At 39.4% G+C, this 19,493-nt stretch overlaps 1 protein-coding gene across 1 annotated transcript in view; it reads left to right on the top strand.

Annotated features, from left to right (window-relative positions):
• Positions 1-19,493, top strand: part of SHISA9 (shisa family member 9) — a 444,826-nt gene that overhangs the window by 118,267 nt on the left and 307,066 nt on the right. Inside the window, exon 2 of the mRNA XM_069734080.1 lies at positions 5,433-5,560. Within this exon, the coding sequence (XP_069590181.1) occupies positions 5,433-5,560 (128 nt within the window). The remainder of the gene's footprint in view (positions 1-5,432; positions 5,561-19,493) is intronic.

Genomic DNA, 19,493 nt, shown 5'->3' with positions numbered 1-19,493 from the left:
GTTTTTAGAAAGTTAAGAAATTTGCATCACCTGCCTTGCTTAACAATAATAGTGAACAAGCCATAACCCTAGCAGGCTAATTAAGGTCTTAAACCTTGGTCAAAGTTATCTGAACACAGAATTCTCCACGGGTGCCAAATTTTGCATCGACCAATTTTCCTTTTTGTAATTTTTAAAATGCAAAAATAATAACATATTTACTTTTTATTGCCTAAAATTCAAAGGAAATGTGGAATCTTTAACTTTATGCCTTTTAGAGATAATTTCATTTTCAACTTGCTTAATTTTGACCAGGAGTACCCAAACTTTTACATGCCACCATACGTTTTACAGATTATGTTGGTACTTCTCCTACATGAACTTTGTTGTTATCAATGCACACACAGGACCTACCATCAGTATGGTAGTAAGTAGGTCACTGATCCATAATAAATAGATCCTAGCGACAAGTGGTTGTCTTCAACATCATATTTGGATGAAATTTTCTCCTGATGGTCCTTTGGAGGACCTTATTTATCAGAGCCTGGTTGCCTAAGAGGATCATCTTGTGGTCTAATGACCCAGTCCAATCATACACTAAGGGAATCTGAGCTGGCGTGATAAATCTGCAGTATTCTGCTGTGCCTGCGGGAGTGCTGCAGGGAATTTTAAATTTTGTAGTACACATGATATTATACGCAAGATTGCTTTTCTTCATGTCCTAGTGTTAATATTTAAATAGTCTATACATTTTCTCACCATAATATATTGCTTTCTATCAGTAAGCTTTCATATAATATATCATCTTCCTAGCACATGCATCTATCGATAGATGTACACTAATTAATTAGCTAATGCTATTCATTAGTACTACCACATTGGCAAAGTAAGTGTTTCATGACTAAGACCAGACCAAAATTTAGAGAACTACAGTATCTTCTGTGCCCGGGGTGGCTGTTACTTACCCCTAAAAGACCAGTCCTTTGTATAAATATTCTGATTTGTTGTGACTCATGTGTCAAGTTGTGTTGAGTTTTATTAAATCAGGAAATGTGGCTTATTGAAATAACTTAATATAATATGACAGATGCATTGTTTTGTGTTGGAAATAGAGAAAAAAATTACGTTGGCCTATGAAATTGGGTCAGAACAAATTACATGAATGAGTGTGCAAACAGTGATCATTAGATAATATCTACTTGTCAGATCAAGAAAGAGCTTTATGTGCTTTTATTGCAATATTTTATATTTTCATTAAGGTTTCCTTATCTATACTGTTTGAGACTATCTATCTATCACCCCTACTGTCCTGTATCTACAGTAGGTACGGAAAATATTCAGACCCCTTTAAATTCACTCTTTGTTTCATTGCAGCCATTTGGTAAGTTAAAAAAAGTTCATTTTTTCTCACATTAATGTACACTCTGCACGCCATCTTGACTGAAAAAAGCAGAGATATAGAATTTTTTGCAAATTTAATAAAAAAGGAAAACTGAAATATCACATGGTCATAAGTATTCAGACCCTTTGCTCAACCACTCATATTTAAGTCACATGATGTCCATTTCCTTGTGATCCTCCTTGGGATGGTTCTACTCCTTCAGTGGAGGCCAGCTGTGTTTCATTAAACTGATAGGACTTGATTTGGAAAGGCACAAACCTGTCTATATAAGACCTCACAGCTCACAGTGCATGTCAGACCAAATGAGAATCATGAGGTCAAAGGAACTGGCCAAGGGGCTCAGAGAGAATTGTGGCAAGGCACAGACCTGGCCAAGGTTACAACAGAATTTCTGCAGTACTTAAGGTTCCTAAGAGCACAGTGGCCTCCATAATCCTTAAATGGAAGAAGTTGGGACCACCAGAAGTCTTCCTAGACCTGGCCGTCCAGCCAAACTGAGGAGTCGTGGGAGCAGAGCCTTGGTGAGAGAGGTAAAGATGAACCCCAAGATCACTGTAGGTGAACTCCAGAGATGCAGTAGGGAGATGGGACAAAGTTCCACTGTACTGCAGCCCTCCACCAGTCGGGCCTTTATGGCAGAGGGGCCCGACGAAAGCCTCTCCTCAGTGCAAGACATATAAAAGCCCGCATAGAGTTTGCTAAAAAACACATGAAGGACTCTCAGACTATGTGAAATAAGATTCTCTGGTCTGATGAGATGAAGATAGACCTCTTTGGTGATAATTCTAAGTGGTATGTGTGGAGAAAACTAGGCACTGCTCATCACCTGCCCAATACAATCCCAACAGTGAAACATGGTGGTGGCAGCATCATGCTATGGGGATGTTTTTCAGCTGCAGGGACAGGATGACTGGTTGACATTGAAAGAAACATGAATGCTGCCAAGTACAGAGATATCCTGGATGAAAACCTCTTCCAGAGTGCTCTGGACCTCAGATTTGGCCGAAGGTTCACCTTCCAACAAGACAATGACCCTAAGAACACAGCTAAAATAACAAATGAGTGGCTTCAGAACAACTCTGTGACCATTCTTGACTTTCCCAGCCAGAGCCCTGACCTAAACCCAACTGAGCATCTCTGGAGAGACCTGAAAATGGCTGTCCACCAACGTTCATCATCCAACCTGGTGGAGCTGGAGAGGATCTGCAAGGAAGAATGGCAGAGGATCCCCAAATCCAGGTGTGAAAACTTGCTGTATCATTCCCAAGAAGACTCATGGCTGTACTAACTCAAAAGGTGCTTCTACTCAATACTGAGCAAAGCGTCTGAATACTTATGACCATGTGATATTTCAGCTTTTCTGTTTTAATAAATTTGCAAAAATTTCTACATTTCTGTTTTTTTCAGTCAAGATGAGGTGCAGAGTGTACATTAATGAGAAAAAATTAACTTTTTTGAATTTGCCAAATAGCTGCAATAAAACAAAGAGTGAAAAATTTCAAGAGGTTTGAATACTTTCCTTGCCCACAATAAATATACCACAATGGAAAAATGGCACAAATTGGCATTTCAGAGTAAGGAAAATACCAATGGATCCTCTGATAGACCCAAGTTATCAAAAAGCAAAAAAATGTCAAAACTTAAAGCAAAAACAAACAACTGATTTAAGCAAATGTATGCTAAACCGCTGACTACTGGGGGACTATTCTTACAGAATTGATTCACAAATTACCTGCTAAACCAGGAATGTCAGACTCCATCACACAGAGGCCAAAATGAAAAACTTGGATAATGTCATGGGCCAACCAGTATACCGTATAATGGCCCCCACATAGTCCTCCATACAGAATAATGAGTCCCACATAGTCCTCCGTACAGTACTATGGGCACCACATAGTCCTCCATACAAAATAGTGGCCCCACATAGTCCTCCATACAATACTATGAGCACCACATAGTCTTCCATACATAATATTGGCCCCACGTAGTCCCCCATACAGTACTATGAGCACCACATGGTCCTCTATACAGAATATTGGCCCCACGTAGTCCCCCATACAGTACTATGAGCACCACATGGTCCTCTATACAGAATATTGGCCCCACATAGTCCCCCATACAGTACTATGGGCACCACATAGTCCTCCAATACAGAATAGTGGCCCCACATAGGGGTGGCAGTTCTGATGTTGTGGGCCAAATATAACTACCCAGTTGGTGAGATTTGTCCCATGGGCCAGAGTTTGATATGTATTTGCTAGGCTCATATGAGTTGTATGCAAAATTATACCAGCACAAACTCAAACAAAGGAAACAGTGATTATGTGCATGCCCTGTATGCGGGTCATCGGAATTATGTTCTTTGTGTCTCCAAATGTAGTGAAGTCTGAAAGAAAATGTTATTTAGGCCTTGGGCAGAAAGGTTTTGGGGCAGGTTATGCTTCACTATGGTAAATGGAAGCCTTAAGTCGCAAAACACTTTTATCATGGCAAGCCAATCTTGTATATCAGTCACTGTACATTTATATGTATATGCAGTAATACGCCATTAGGTTATATTTTATTAGGTTTCTACCCCTTATATCGTATCTATATTTAAGCAGAGAAAATTTTTTTTTGGTATCATGCCTTCATGTTTCCAGTGGTATATGGCTGTGTGCACACAATGCAGAATTTGTGTGGATCCGCAGCGGATTTTTCCGCTCACAAACGCTGCAGTTCCGCACAGTGATTTGCGGTACAATGTAAATCAATTGAAAAAAAAATAGCTGTGCTAATGGTGCGGAAAAATCCGTAGGAAAACCGCTGCGGAACAAAAGAAGTAGCATGGGATGACTCTATCTCAATCTACACAGAAAAGCTGATATGTAGACAGCAGAAAACAGCAAATATCAGCTGTGTGCTCCAGTGACCAGTGTGAAAAATGCAATATTTTAAGATTTTTTATTCTGAAAATTCAAAAAAAAAATAAAAAGGCCCCCAAAATGTAAAAGAATTGTATAGAATAAATACCTAATTTCTGGTGGTACATTCTGATGCCCCCAAATGTTACAGATAAAACATACCGTACTTATTTTATTATTTTCAATATAGTCTCTCAGCTTTACCATGCCTCCTAGGGCAGAGCTCAAGGGCATGCTCACAGTTTGGTAACTAGGACCTCAATAACAGCAGCATAAAATTCACAGAAAAAAATATAACTCAACTTGAGGATCATTCTCCGATTACTCTAGACTTGGCTAATATATGCTGTTTTTTATCTTTCTACCTTATAATTTTTGGATTACACAGTAGAGGAAATAATTGGATTCAATAAATAGGCTCTTTTCAGTGGCTCTCTGCTCTGCTTGATATAATGAGGTACAAAGAGGGGGCCTACTGTACAAATATATGGATAACCGTATGATATTTGGTCAAGCTGGAGCCTACAGAGTGAGATCACTTGCTACTGTGACTGATAAATGAAAATTTTAAAAGGAATCTGTCACCAGGCTTTGGCTGCCTCATTTGAGAGCAGCATAATGTAAGAAAAGAGACCCTCATTCCAGTAATGTATCACTTAGTTTACTGGATGCAGAAGTTGTGACGCAATCAGAGTTTTTAGATGTAGCATGTTGCAAAGCTCAGAAAGGTAGCCCTGCACACACCACAGCTTTTTGTGCACATTGTCTATAGACAGTGAGCTGTTTATCAGAGGAGGGGTGTGGCCGGACCAGGGCTCACATGAGCTATAGTCCAGGCAGTGATAATAATCTCCCAGTGCTAAAACTATCATTGTATTGAAACAAAAGCACACATCATAATAAGTGACACATCCCTGAAATGTGTGTCTCAGCCCCTACCTCATGCGGTCCATAGCAAAAATCTGCTGACAGATTCCCATTCAGTGGAACACGCCCCCCCCCAATTTATTCACATTCACAATATTGTAAATGACTTGAAATCCCTTTATATGGATAACACTGAGGGTGTTAATAATCTGTCTTTTGGGCCTTCGTATTTTACAGCAATGGTAATAATAATGAGAGTTCAACTTTCTTCTTGTTCTCAGGGCTCTTGCTGACGTTATGAGGCAACAGGGCCACTGCTCGACGGACCACATGGAGAGAGATGCAAACCTCGTCGTTCACATGCAGCACTATGAAGCCATGCAGTCCCGACCATCTGCGAATAACTTACGTGAGTCTTATTGCATGAGCAGAAGTGTTTGGTTATAGTCCCACAGCTGGATGTGTTATCAGATAACTGCTTTATGAATGTCTTCATGTCGTTGAATTTCTCTCCCACTGGCAATTATATAATTGCTGGTGCTGTTTTCCCTTGGTGTCTTGAGGATTGGGACGTCAACTGAGGTCATCTTGACGTTGATATTTTGAGCATATCTGTTTTTTTATTATCTGGATTTCTTTCTTGGTTGATAACAAAAACTCCATAACTTATGTGATTTGTCTCTTAAAGGGAACATGTCATCACAAAATGACTTGTTTAAATCAGGTTTTCATGTTAAAGAGTAAATAAACCTTTATAACAGTTTCTTTTTACATATGAAGGGCTATGAAGGGCTATGAAGCTTATGCTTTCTATTAAATCCATATCCCACTCTGTGTGCACGTTCAGATGGGAGCTTTGTTACTTAAGCTGCTAACCTCTGGGGTTGGGAGGGGTGGGCGAGAGGCAGTTTTAGAGATTGTTGGGGGTCTCAACACCTTGACCTCACCGCTTAAAAAAAAAGTTATAAAGGTTCAGTTATTCTTAAATGTGTTTTTTTTTATTTTTATAATTTATTTTGCGTATCAAAATCTGTATTAAAAAATATATAAATATTACAATTTTCACACTGGCCACTGGATCAATTTTAAACTCATACTTCCTGTATCAGGAAATTAACATGTACATTAGCAGCAATGGATTGAGACCATATCTTTTGTATTGAAGCATCTAGAGAGCATGTGCAAATGTAATTGTGAAGGCAGCGAGAATAAAGGGAACGTATGTGAATGGTGGATTTTTGGTTATTATCAGGTGTATATGGTTATGGTGGTATTACCTGTCATTGTAATCCTGCCTGTAACGATAATAAGACTGATGAAAAGTCTGTAAAAAAAGTCTTTTGTAAAAAAAAAACACCAATAATAGCTCCAGTGGCCAATGTGAAAATTAAAATATGTCTATTTTTTATTAATACATATTGTGATATGTAAAAAACAATTTCCAAGAATTTTGAAAAAAAAAATATTTAACACGAAAAAGGTGATTTAAACAATAGATCTTTATCTGAAGATACATTCCTTTTAAAGCTGGCTAGTTTTCCATTAGGAATTAGGCTTTTTGTGAGCTGTTGAAAGTGATGGATACTCGGTAGGATTAACCCTATGTATCTACATTGGTTTTATTGCCGTTACTTTAAGTGTATGCAGAATGTGTCTGGATTCTTCCTGTTCGTATGCAGAAGATGATTCTGCCATATATACCATTTTATAAAATGATACTCAACAGCTTAAAGTGGAGTGAAGTATCTGGCTATCTACCTACAACTGTATACAACTCCTGATGTGTTGAGAAGGATTTCAACAATGATTGATTACATAATGATGAAAAAAACTGCAGAGTCAAATCTGCGGTAAAGCTTCCATATTCATACCACAATATGTGTTATGATTGTCAGTAATGCTAAGCCCCTACAGGTCCATATTACTAATCCTAAGGCTGGGTTCAAAACTAAACTGCGGACGTGACTGGCTCTGTGTGCAGCTCCTGGTGCTTGTCCATATATCCAAATGTAGGAGCTGCCTCCTACATACATGCTGTAGTCTCTGGTCCACAAATTGGATAAAAGTAGTGTTTGTTGCAATTTTTTCCATGCAGACCATTGGTCATTGTGGAAAGTTGGCCATGTGCACTAGCACTTTGTTCATAATCGGTGCATATGCTCTCCGTGTGGTGTCCTTGGTGCACACAGACAGCACAAATCGGTACAATACACTCATGTGAATGAGCCCTTAGGTACAGGGATGAGCGGGCTCTTGGAAATTGGCGTTCCAAAGTTTGGCTAGGGTACCAGAACTGCACCTGTACTTGAACCAGAACCCCGACCCAAATTGAAAAGAATGGAGACCCGAACTTTGGATTTGGAAAAAAATTCTCTCTCTCTCCAGCAAACTTCCCATTAAACTTTGAATTTTGCAACGGACTTCCATGTTCGGTGTTTAGCGTCGGATATTAACTGTCTGGTATGAAACCCTAAACTTTTATGTTTGGGATCGCTCATCTCTACTTAGGTACTGTGGCCAAATGTTGTAACTTTTTTCCCCGCTAGGGCCAATGACAGTTTTTGACCATTTTTGACATTTTGTTTCAAGTTTTGCCAAGAAATTCATATAAAGAAAGCAGCTTTTTAATAGAATTTTGGGGCAAATCTTTTCATTTCAATTTTTGCCAAGAAATTCAAGTATAAAAACAATTTAATTTTGTTTTTTTAAATATAATTATTTTGGCAAATATTTTCATTTTAAATAATTTGTTTTAGTGCCTGCATTTTTGTAGTGGTTTTAGTTAATGCATTAAAATATTTTCAAAAACATTATGTGATTTTAGATTCAGGATTTTTCTTGGAGCCCCTGATCTGTGAAAGAAAAAAAAATGCAACAAAAAATCATCAAAAAATGAAAGACGCATTAAAACTTGTTTTTAACACCCGTGGCCAATATGTAACCAATATATCGAAAAAAATGTCATAAACCGGTTAAGAATAATACAACAGACCTACAGCATACTACACAAATTCAAGAGGGCCCATTTGCAATGACGGTACATGGGTCCTTTTATGTGTCTGTGACAGAACATGGTTTGGAGGTGGGAGTGGGCTCCTTTATCTTTTGGACTCTATGCGAGGGCAGATATATGGAAAATGTTAAGTGGATGGCTGTTTCTGTTGCTCATAATAACCAATCACATGGCAGCTTTCATTTTACCAGTAATGTTTAAGAAATGAAAGCTGAGCTATGATTGGTTGCTATGGGAGACAAATTTTGATAAACGAGGCCTATCGTTTTTAGTGCATTTAATATTTCCCAATTTACTTAAAGCTAATATGTGTCTGCAGAGATTTTTAACTTGTGTAAAAGTAATGGCCAAAAATTCTAGTTTTCCTAAAAATTCTGTTTGTGAAGGCACCAGTTTCACATGAGCCTAATATGTTTGTGTAAAACTGATGTCATACAGTGGGTATGGAAAGTATTCAGACCCCTTTACATTTTTCACTGTTTGTTTCATTGCAGCCATTTGGTAAGTTCAAAACAGTTCATTTTTTTCTCATTTTTCTGCACCCCATCTTGACAAAAAAAACAGAAATGTAGAAATTTTTGCAAATTTATTAAAAAAAGAAAAACTGAAATGTCATAAGTATTCAGACGCTTTGCTCAGTATTGAGTAGACGCACCCTTTTGAGCTAGTACAGCCATGAGTCTTCTTGGGAATGATGCCACAAGTTCTTCACCCCTGTATTTGGGGATCCTCTGCCATTGTTCCTTGTAGATCCTCTCCAGTTCCGTCAGGTTGGATGGTGAACGTTGGTAGACAGCCATTTTCAGGTCTCTCCAGAGATGCTCAATTGGGTTTAGGGTTGTTTGTTACACAGTCCCTGCATGTGGTGCCTCTGTTGATCAGCCGTGAGACATGCAGTCGCGGGGACTCGAACATAATAAATAATGATAATAATAATATTATTCGAGCATACACCTTATACCTGCACATTCGCTCATCACTGTTTAACACCTAAAAAGTTTCACTTTTTGCTCTTGTGAATCATGAAAAATCAGGCTAACAGGCCTTAAACAGTGCGACATAAATGGAAGAAAAATGGCATCTTAAACATCTAAAGAAAAGCTTGACTTTTATAGTAGAAGACAAGTACAAAACTTTTATTTTCATGATGCCTGTGATTTTTTTTTTGCTTTCATTGTTTTATTCTGTATTGTTGCTTTTCCAGCACTCTGCCTTCAATTTCAACAATCCCTTCTATCATCCTCAGCATCTATTAACTGCATGACATATAGTGAAGGTTGTTCCTCTCAGCTGTCTATCACCATTGCAGCTGCTATGCTATTCAGGTTGTTATGCCGATGGCAAAAAAGTTGATACTATCATTCTAAAATGACATAAAAAAAAGACATCTATAAGATGCCCATGAAAGTTAAAGGGAACCTGACACCTGAATTTGGCGGGACCAGTTTTGGGTCATATGGGCGGAGTTTTCAGGTGTTTGATTCACCCTTTCCTTACCCGCTGGCTGCATGCTGGCCGCAATATTGGATTGAAGTTCATTCTCTGTCCTCCGTAGTACATGCCTGCGCAAGGCAAGATTGCCTTGCGCAGGCGTGTACTACAAAGGACAGAGAACTCCGCCGATATGACCGAAAACCGGTCCCACCAAATTCAGGTGACAGGTTCCCTTTAAAGTTTTTTGTTCAGGGCTTAAAGGGTTATTCTCATCTTCAAAAATGGTTAAAATTGTAATGGGCTTGAAAAAACAAGCAACTTTGCAATTTGCTTGCTATTAAAAATCCTTCCTGTTCTCAAACTAAAAAGGGAATTTTTTATTTAGTTGTTTACTGGCCATGACTGCCGTCTATTGGTGGTGGTCAGTCTTCTTGGCAAGGAGCACAGTGCTCATAAGGCTGGGTTCACATTACGTTAGTGGCGTCCATTAGATGGACTACGTTACACCGCGGCATAAACGTGGTATAACGTAGTCCGTTATCACCGCCATTGAGTCCAATGTCGGACGCATCGCTAGCGCACGCCCACAATGGGCGTGCGCTAGCGATGTGCCGTCATTGAGTGACGGACCCTGAGACGCGGGGTGCAGCGTTTCCGGGTCCATCACTGCTAGCGCAGATAGAGCTAGCAGATGGTCTATCTGCACTAGCGCTCTGCATATACCGGCACTTGCGTTGACAGCAGCCCGTTAGCCTATGTGTTGAACGGGCTGCTGTTAACGCAGTGTGAACCCGGCCTAAGCTCTTTCTAGTAGAGCTTGCAAGCATTGCTATGAAGCTGGCCAGATCACTGGACCCAGCTAGCTTCAATGCCCCGATGCTCTTTTGATGATATGGAGGCAAAGATGCATTGGATAGGCACAGTTCAGACCAGCAGTGCAACAGTACAGCAGGTCCAGACTATCAAGCAGGATGACCCGCCAACCCAGCAATTATGAAGCAGTGAGGCAATGCTACGGTGCACTCCTGCAGATGTTGATATTGTCTCTAATGCTGATCTATCCAATGGAATGGTTGTCAATTTCAGATTGACAGGTGTCTTATTTCCAGTATCCTAGCCTATCAGCTATCAGAAAGCACATCTGCAAACTGAAAGTGGCCCAGCTGCATTCAAGGAATAACACAATAATTCTCTCCTATACAAATGAATGGTAGCTGTGCCACATCTGGTGTGCAGTGGTCCCTTCAATCAGCTGATTAGTGAGATGGTGCCAGGAGTAGGACCCCCACCATTCTGCCAGCACACAGATTGATTTTACATTTCACGTTTTTTTTTCTCTACCCAATCTTATAATAAAAAGTTCTATTGTTCCATCTTGTAGATTGCAATTCTAAATGTATTTGGTAGCCGATTATTTCCCTTGTCTACTTAACTAATATGCTGTGCTCTGCCTATTGGCAGTGTCCATAAGCCGAATATGGACCAGGAAACTTCAGTTTGACACAGCTGTGGGTCCCAAGTGATCTTCCACACAAACATCACTGATATATTAAAATTATTAACGTTAAATTTTGCAAAATAAAATGTTATGTCATAATAAAATATAATGACAAGTCAATCAGATGTCACAAAGGTGGTGGTCCTGGTATTATGACTTTTAGGTTTTTAAAACTCCCATTAATTAACCCCTTAACACCCCATGATGGTGATATATGTCATGGATCATGCAAGGGACTTTGGAGCAGGCTCAGAAGCTAAGCTTGCGCCACATAAGGAAGATGACAGAAATATTATATAACCAATACCTGTCTCTAACGGCAGCCTGACGATTAGAGTTGAGCGAATTTGTTTGGATTCGGTTGCCAAATCTGAATTTGCCATATTCGTGCCATATTGGTACCCTATTCGTGCTGAATGTATGTTTGTTGATTGGTTCCGAACATATTCGGTAATTCCTACTCCCATTGATTCTAATGTCGTTCGGCTATGTTCGACGAATATTGCAAGAACAATATTCGCTGCCGATTGTATTCGGAACCCAATCCTAACAAATTCGCTCTACTCTACTGACGATCATTGATGTTAAGTTCTTAAGTGTCGCTGTTAATCACTAACAGAAGTATTTAAGCGCCACGATCCAGCCTATCTCCATCAACTTCCGACACGATCTCTGAATTTCTATGACAGCAAGGGACCAGCTGAAGGCCCGATGCCTGTCTTGTGATCTCTTCTGTGATGTCTAGCCTGTGACTGAGCATCATAGGAGACAGTTATATTTAGCATGTACAGCAATAATGCAGTGCAATCAATGAAATGAGCTTCAAGTTCCCTAAGGGGAGTAACAAATCAAGTAAAAAAAAAGTTTTTAAAAATATAAATAAAAAATAGAAAAATTCGAGCACCCCATTTTAACCAGTCTGAAATATCAAAATATTAAGGCTCAGTAATGCCGTGGAACCTGAACCTCTGTATTGCTTTTGGACCTGGTGGGAGGCTCAGCCAAGTTCAACACAACTGGTCAATGGTGCATACAAATTCAACACTGACTGATATCAAAATATGAAATTACTTATGCCAAACAGTAAACCCTATAAAAAAGGGAAAAAACAAAGCACCAGAATTATGGTTTTCGGTCGCTGCAATAACTCAATTAAAACAATTAGTGACCAAAACATACTGTAGTATGAACCCCCAAAATAGAATAAATGAAACATCAGCTCATTAAGCAAAAAACATGCCCCCACACAAATTAATTGATGGTAATATAGAAAAAAAGTTACGTCTATACAGACCATTTTTTCATGCAAAATTCAAAATGTTTTAAGCCAATCAAATAGAAAAAAATCTTATACATGTTTGGCATTACCATAATCATACTGACCTGGAAAATCATGTTCCCAAGTAATTTTTATTGAATAATGAATGCTATAAAAACAAACCCCCTAAAACTGTGGCTGAATTGTATTTTTCTTTTCACCTTTTCACTGCACTTTTTTTTTGGTGACATTCAAAGTAACATCTGATCTCGCAAGAAACAATCACTCCTACACTTATTTTGGCAGAAAAATAAATGTTACGGTTATTTCAAAATGGATAAAATTTGAAATTGCCAAACAAAAAATTGTTCGCGTCCTTAGGGTGTTAATTCTAATGGGAAAGGCAGTGAGTTCTGGATATTGTTGAAGGTGCTAACTTATGGACCTTGGTGTGACAATAATAAGATTTTGATTTGCATGTCATTTAATTACATTTTTGCACTACTGCTGTAATCAAGCCCTCATCTATAAATGCCGCCTTGCTCTGCACTAAGAACTGACATTAAGATCAAGAGCAAGCAAGTCTGTAAGTAAGCGGGTGAAAGATTCAGCACCTTGTTTATTGTTTTAGAATACGACTCTGCCGTCCATCTATGACAGAGACAGAGGTCATACATCATGTCTGGCATTACTGAAAATGACATGAGACAGGACATGCATCTAACAGCATCATTTCATTAGGCTCTTTCCTGTCCGTGATATATGTATAGCTTGCAGCAAGTGGTTAAGGTTGGAAGGCACTGGTTGGGTATATTATAAATCGGATGATTCTCTGCTACTGGCGGCATTTTCTTCTCTTTTATCTGCAGAGAAATAATCTTTTGAAAAAGAATTTGGGTGAATGTCAGTGTGAACAGATCAGTGTCACAGTGAAGAGATGTTATTAACAACCACTAGAGCAGAGAAAAAAATATATCAATATAATCATATAGTGGGATGGCTTTTATACCTCGCTTCTTATCTTCTGTGTCTGCGATTATCGCAAATTATTAATCTCAGAGCAAATGCTGGTTATACATTTCATGGACGTAATTGTTTTCTTTAATGCAAAATACTGAGAAATATCTGTTAGCCATATAATGTGTATGGTACAAATGACATGAAGCAACTCAATAAAACATATGTACGTGGCATAACTAGATATTGTGTGTGTGTAAAAAAGGGAAAGGTCGTAACTATAATGGGTGCAGGGTTGGAGTCGCACCTTGGCCATGGAGGTTCGGGAGCCAGAAAGGTCCATTTGGCCCTTGGACCAATGCTATTAACTACTTTCTGACCACCTATACACTTTAAACATCAGTGCAATACACATATTACTCTACATTGATATTCTAAAGCATCATTGCATAGTAAGCAGATGCATGAGATTATGCAGCTGCATGAGTGGGAAGCAGGCTGTCAGATTGTTTATTTTTCCATATTGGTCTGATAGTTTCCTGATTGCTCTCAAGGAAAGCTGTATATACAGATTAGGAAGCACTGACAGTGCTTCCACCTCTGGACCCAGAGATAATGTGATCAACAGGCACCAGGAGCAGCAAGAGCTGCTGAGTCCTAACAAACCCAGATAAGGTTTATGATTCAGCCAGTGGGATGAATTTGCCTGTGCCTGAGGCTGATATGCTATCCCCAGTTAGGCCTCTTTCACACTTCAGTCTTTTTGTTTCCGTCAAAATCTGTAGTTTTGTGAAAAAATGGATCCATTTCTCATAGACTTGTATTAGTGTATCGGCGCACTGAATTTGCAGAATGGGCAAAACAAAAATTGAAACAGGACCATCAGTTTACACAGAACATTATGCTCAGTGATTAGGCAAACTTTTTAGGGTGGGCCATTTATATAGATGCACCTAAATAAAATGGGAATGATGACAGTTTTCTTGCGTAGGGTGTCTTGCATTGAAATCTGCTGCAATGACCCGGGTACTGCGTTCACCAGACATCAACACAATTTCTATCCGTTCCTCATGTGTTAACCTCTGCGACATGTAAATGGCTGTAAACAAAGAGAAACTTGTAAATAACTCATGAAAGAATAAAGTTACATTAAAACCAAGCACACCATTGTTTTTCTTGTGAAATTATCAATAAGTTTGATGTGTCACATGACCCTCTACCCATTGGAAAAAAAAAGTTGGATCCAAAATGGCCAACTTCAAAATGGCCGCTATAGTCACCACCCATCTTGAAAACTTTTCCCCCTCCCATATACTAATGTGCCACAAACAGGAAGTTGATATCACCAACCATTCCCATGTTATTTAGGTGTATCCATATACATGGCCCACTGTCTACATTAATTATGTAAAGCAGGAAAAAATAAAATTAAGTTTTTCCTAGTCTGAATCGCTGTTTCTATTCAGGCGCCTGTAGCAAAAAAAACAAAAACATCCAATATATTTAACCTTTCACCACTTTCACACTATCAGTATTTGGTCAGTATTTTACTTCAGTGTTTGTAAGCCAAAACCAGGAGTAAAACAATAAGAGGAAAAGTATAATAGAAACACAACACATCACTACTTCTGCATTTTCACCCACAGATTTCAGAAATACTTGCTTTTATTGCTGCTTTAACAATTTATGTGCTGCTGCCTAGAGCGCACATCTAGAGCAGAACGCAACATTTAAATTGTGTGAATAATGTAAAATTAAGTAGAATGTCATGTAGCTAAGTCTATTGATGTTGGAGTTCTGCCAACTGGATAGCTTAAATGTCTGTAATATACAGAGTAAGTCCATGTGACATGACATTTGCTCGGGCCATAAGAGCCACTTCTTCGAATTCGAATGCTTGTAAAATAATTGAAGAATTTCCTATTTTTTTCCTGTTTGTGCTAAGTGACAAGTTGTGGCAAAATAATTACAGCAAAGTTAATGCATTCTGGAGAAAGATTCCCGGGGCACACATGAGAAGTAAGTATATTGTGTTTCATGGCTCATCATAAATCGTAGCTCCAGGGGAATAGACATATTGGATGCAGAGGTAAAGTCAAGCCTGGTCTTTGATACTTTTGGGGATGCAATGACCCCTATGCTATATAGAAGGACATAAGTATTAGAAATGAAACATTGAGAGGCAGGGGTCCTTTATTTGATATTGCATTGGGACCTGGGAGGACCGGGTTAAACCCCTGCATAATTCCATCCTATTAATTTATTCACAATTTACCAGCTCTTTCAATCTTTCAGCCGGAATAGGTATCAACAGTACAATAAACATATGCATCATTTCATTAAAGCTAAACTTTTTCGTCTAAAAAATAATTTATTTCACATTGGTAATTTTATATTTTGATGGCACTGTTGCTGGAAGGTTGTATTTCTTTATTTATTTCTATGATGGTGTGCATGGCTCTTCATCCCTAGTCTTGTATGCATGGCTCTTCAACCTATCCTGGCATGCATGGCCCCATCAGAAAAACAGAAAAAACTCCAAAAACATCCTATTTACCGTCCCTGTGCTCCCTCACAGCATCTTGTTCGATGCCTTCAGCTCCTGCGTCCGGGCGATCATGTGTGCCCACTGCTAAAGAGAAATTAATATTCACTGTACTCCACGCCTATGGGCATGGAGGGCAGTGAATATTCATTCCCTTAAGTAGCGGAGACATGTGATCACCCTGGCTGCTGCAGGAAGCCGGCGGCTGTGACTACTATGACCGCTATTAAAGAATAATTAATTTTCACTGGCAGCACAGTGAATATTCAGTTCTCTTTAGCAGCAGCCACAGGCTTTAGCCGCAGCAGACGTCTCCTGTGACCCATTGCTCTGCCGCTGCCACTCTCCCTCTGTCTTCTGGGACCCTCACTCTAGTATAAGCTGAGGGGGCTTTTTCAGCACAAAAAATGTGTATATTCGAGTATATACAGTATTCATATTAGAAAAATAAATGGAACTCTCTTGATACATAGAATATTTACATTTTTTTTAGGACTGGCAATGTGCTGAAATCATGAGGAAGGCCATAAAGGAGTTTCATTGTTTCCAAGTTTCATAGTTGTAAGGTTGAAGGTAGACTTAAGTCCATCAAGTTCAACCTATAGCCTAAAACGTTGATCTAGAGGAAGGCAAAAACCCCATAGGTCAGACATTAATAGCTCCATATTAGGGGAAAAATTCCTTTCTACTCCATATGGCAATCAGACTTATTCCATGGATCAACGTCTCATCCCAGAATCTAGTGCTAATAACCTGTAATATTATATTTTTCAAGAAAGGCATATAGATTCTTCTTGAATTTTAGAAGTGAATCAAATATTACAATATCATGTGGTAGAGTGTGCCATAATCCCACTGCTCTTACAGTAAAGAATCCGCAGCTGTGATTATGATTTACCCTTCTTTCCTCTTGACATAAAGGATGCCCCCTTGTCCCTGCCACAGGCCTAAGTTTTAAAAAATAATTAGAAACATCTCTGTACTGTGCCCTCATATATGCATTGTAATAAGATCACCCCTTAACCTTTGCTTTTCCAAACTGAATAATACCAAATTTAATAACCTGTCTTAGTATTTACATGTCACCCATTCCGCTAATAACCTTGGTCGCCCTTCTTCACACCCGCTCTAGTTCAGCTATGTCCTTCTTATACACCAGAGACCAAAATTGTATGCGGTTTTCTAACTGTGGCTGCACTAGTGCCGTATAATTTGCTGAAAATGGATCATTCAACTTTGTGTTCTTCATAAAAAAGCAGAAACCCACATGTTCAGCAATTCCTTCCTAAGGAAACATGTATGTGTCAGATGTCCTAATGTTTACTGTGCACATACAGTGAGGTTTAAAAGCAATATGCAAATAGAACAAGCTACGCTGTCTACACAAATACTATATTAGTTGATTGCCAGTTATTGTTTTCCTGGTTAACTCCTGTTGCTGGAGACAATTTCTAAGTTAACGGGAGGAAATTATCTTTAATTACTAGTAATTAGTGTTGAGCGATACCGTCCGATACTTGAAAGTATCGGTATCGGATAGTATCGGCCGATACCCGAAAAGTATCGGATATCGCCGATACCGATATCCGATACCAATACAAGTCAATGGGACACCAAGTATCGGAAGGTATTCTCATGGTTCCCAGGGTCTGAAGGAGAGGAAACTCTCCTTCAGGCCCTGGGATCCATATTAAAGTGTAAAATAAAGAATTAAAATAAAAAATATTGTTATATTCACCTCTCCGGCGGCCCCTGGACATCAGCGCGAGGAACCGGCATCCGGCACGGCTTCTTTGTTCAAAATGAGCGCCTTTAGGACCTGCGGAATGACGTCGCGGCTTCTGATTGGTCGCGTGCCGCCCATGTGACCGCCACGCGACCAATCAGAAGCCGCGACGTCATTCCTCAGGTCCTTAAGGCGATCATTCTAGGAATTTATCTGAGGAATGACGTCGCGGCTTCTGATTGGTCGCGTGGCGGTCACATGGGCGGCACGCGACCAATCAGAAGCCGCGACGTCATTCCGCAGGTCCTAAAGGCGCTCATTTTGAACAAAGAAGCCGTGCCGGACGCCGGTTCCTCGCGCTGATGTCCAGGGGCCGCCGGAGAGGTGAATATAACAATATTTTTTATTTTAATTCTTTATTTTACACTTTCGATACCGATACCCGATATCACAAAAATATCGGATCTCGGTATCGGAATTCCGATACCGCAAGTATCGGCCGATACCCGATACTTGCGGTATCGGAATGCTCAACACTACTAGTAATGACTTTATTAAGTGGAATACTATTTTAGTTGCATTTTTATTAATGTTACATTTTGCACCACTAGCAGATCTGTTATAGTAAATTCACAATGTGTCCTGCTTTGCCCTTAGTGAGCTTTCTTTTTGCATTGTTACGGGGAAAAATGAAATTTGTGCTCTTCTTACTTCCCATAGGCAACAAAATCCACAGTTTTGCTCCAAGGGTTTGATTCTCTGTTGAATAATGATTTTCTTTCTACATTCACAATGGGTTATATATTGTATTCCTATTTTATGACTTTTTTGCAATTCATATTGTTTGACATATAACTATAGCATTCACTGGTAATTTTTCAGATTCACCTTTTGCTCTGACCTTTTTCAAACTGAGCAATCTCTTATGAGAGGAGTGAGTATTTAAAGGGTTGTCGGGTTTAGAAAAATCCATTTGTAAATTCTTTCTTAGGGAGTTTTTCATCTTTTGCTCTGGTGGACCTGTCATTTTCTTACACAGGACACGCCATTGATTTCAATAGGAACTGTAATACTTCTTCAAGATGGTCGTTCCCGCAGAGCAATTCAATACTTGCTCTTTTCTTTACATCACAGGTGATTACTTTGAGTCCAGCTGTAGGACAAACTGTGATCAGATTATTGGAAAATTGAACAACACCTTTAAAGTCCACCCATGTGTCCACCTTTACATTTCGGATAATTTTAAGGACACCAGCTTCTCATGATAATATTTCAATATATTTTTGCAACATACTAACGAAACTGTGCATGGGCTGCAATTCACATCACAACCATTACATGGCTACATATAAAAATATTTAGAATTGAGAGTCCTCAGTGGTTGATACCTTTTAACGGCTAACTGAAAAGATGGTAACAAATTGCAAGCTTTCGAGACTACTCAGGCCTCTTCATCATGGCTACATATAGGCACTACTATATAATTGTCTAAGGGTCACTTCTGTCTCTCTGTCTTTCTGTCTGTCTGTCACGGATATTCATTGGTTGCGGCCTCTGTCTGTCATGGAAATCCAAGTCGCTGATTGGTCGTGGAAAAACAGCCATGACCAATCAGCGACGGGCACAGTTCGGCGGCGAAATGGCCGCTCCTTACTCCCCGCAGTCAGTGCCCGCTCCGTACTCTCCTCCAGTCAGCGCTCACACAGGGTTAATGGCAGCAATAATGGACCGTGTTATGCCACGATGTAACGCCCTCCATTAACACTGCTATTAACCCTGTGTGACCAACTTTTTACTATTGATGTGGCCTATGCAGCATCAATAGTAAAAAGATCTAATGTTAAAAAAAATAAAATAAATAAAAAATGGTTATATACTCACCGTCCGTTGGCCCCTCGGATCCAGAACAGG

Source organism: Ranitomeya imitator, chromosome 7 (assembly GCF_032444005.1).
Source record: "Ranitomeya imitator isolate aRanImi1 chromosome 7, aRanImi1.pri, whole genome shotgun sequence".
Classification (NCBI taxonomy): domain Eukaryota; kingdom Metazoa; phylum Chordata; class Amphibia; order Anura; family Dendrobatidae; genus Ranitomeya; species Ranitomeya imitator.
This window is presented reverse-complemented; position numbering and strand designations above follow the sequence as displayed.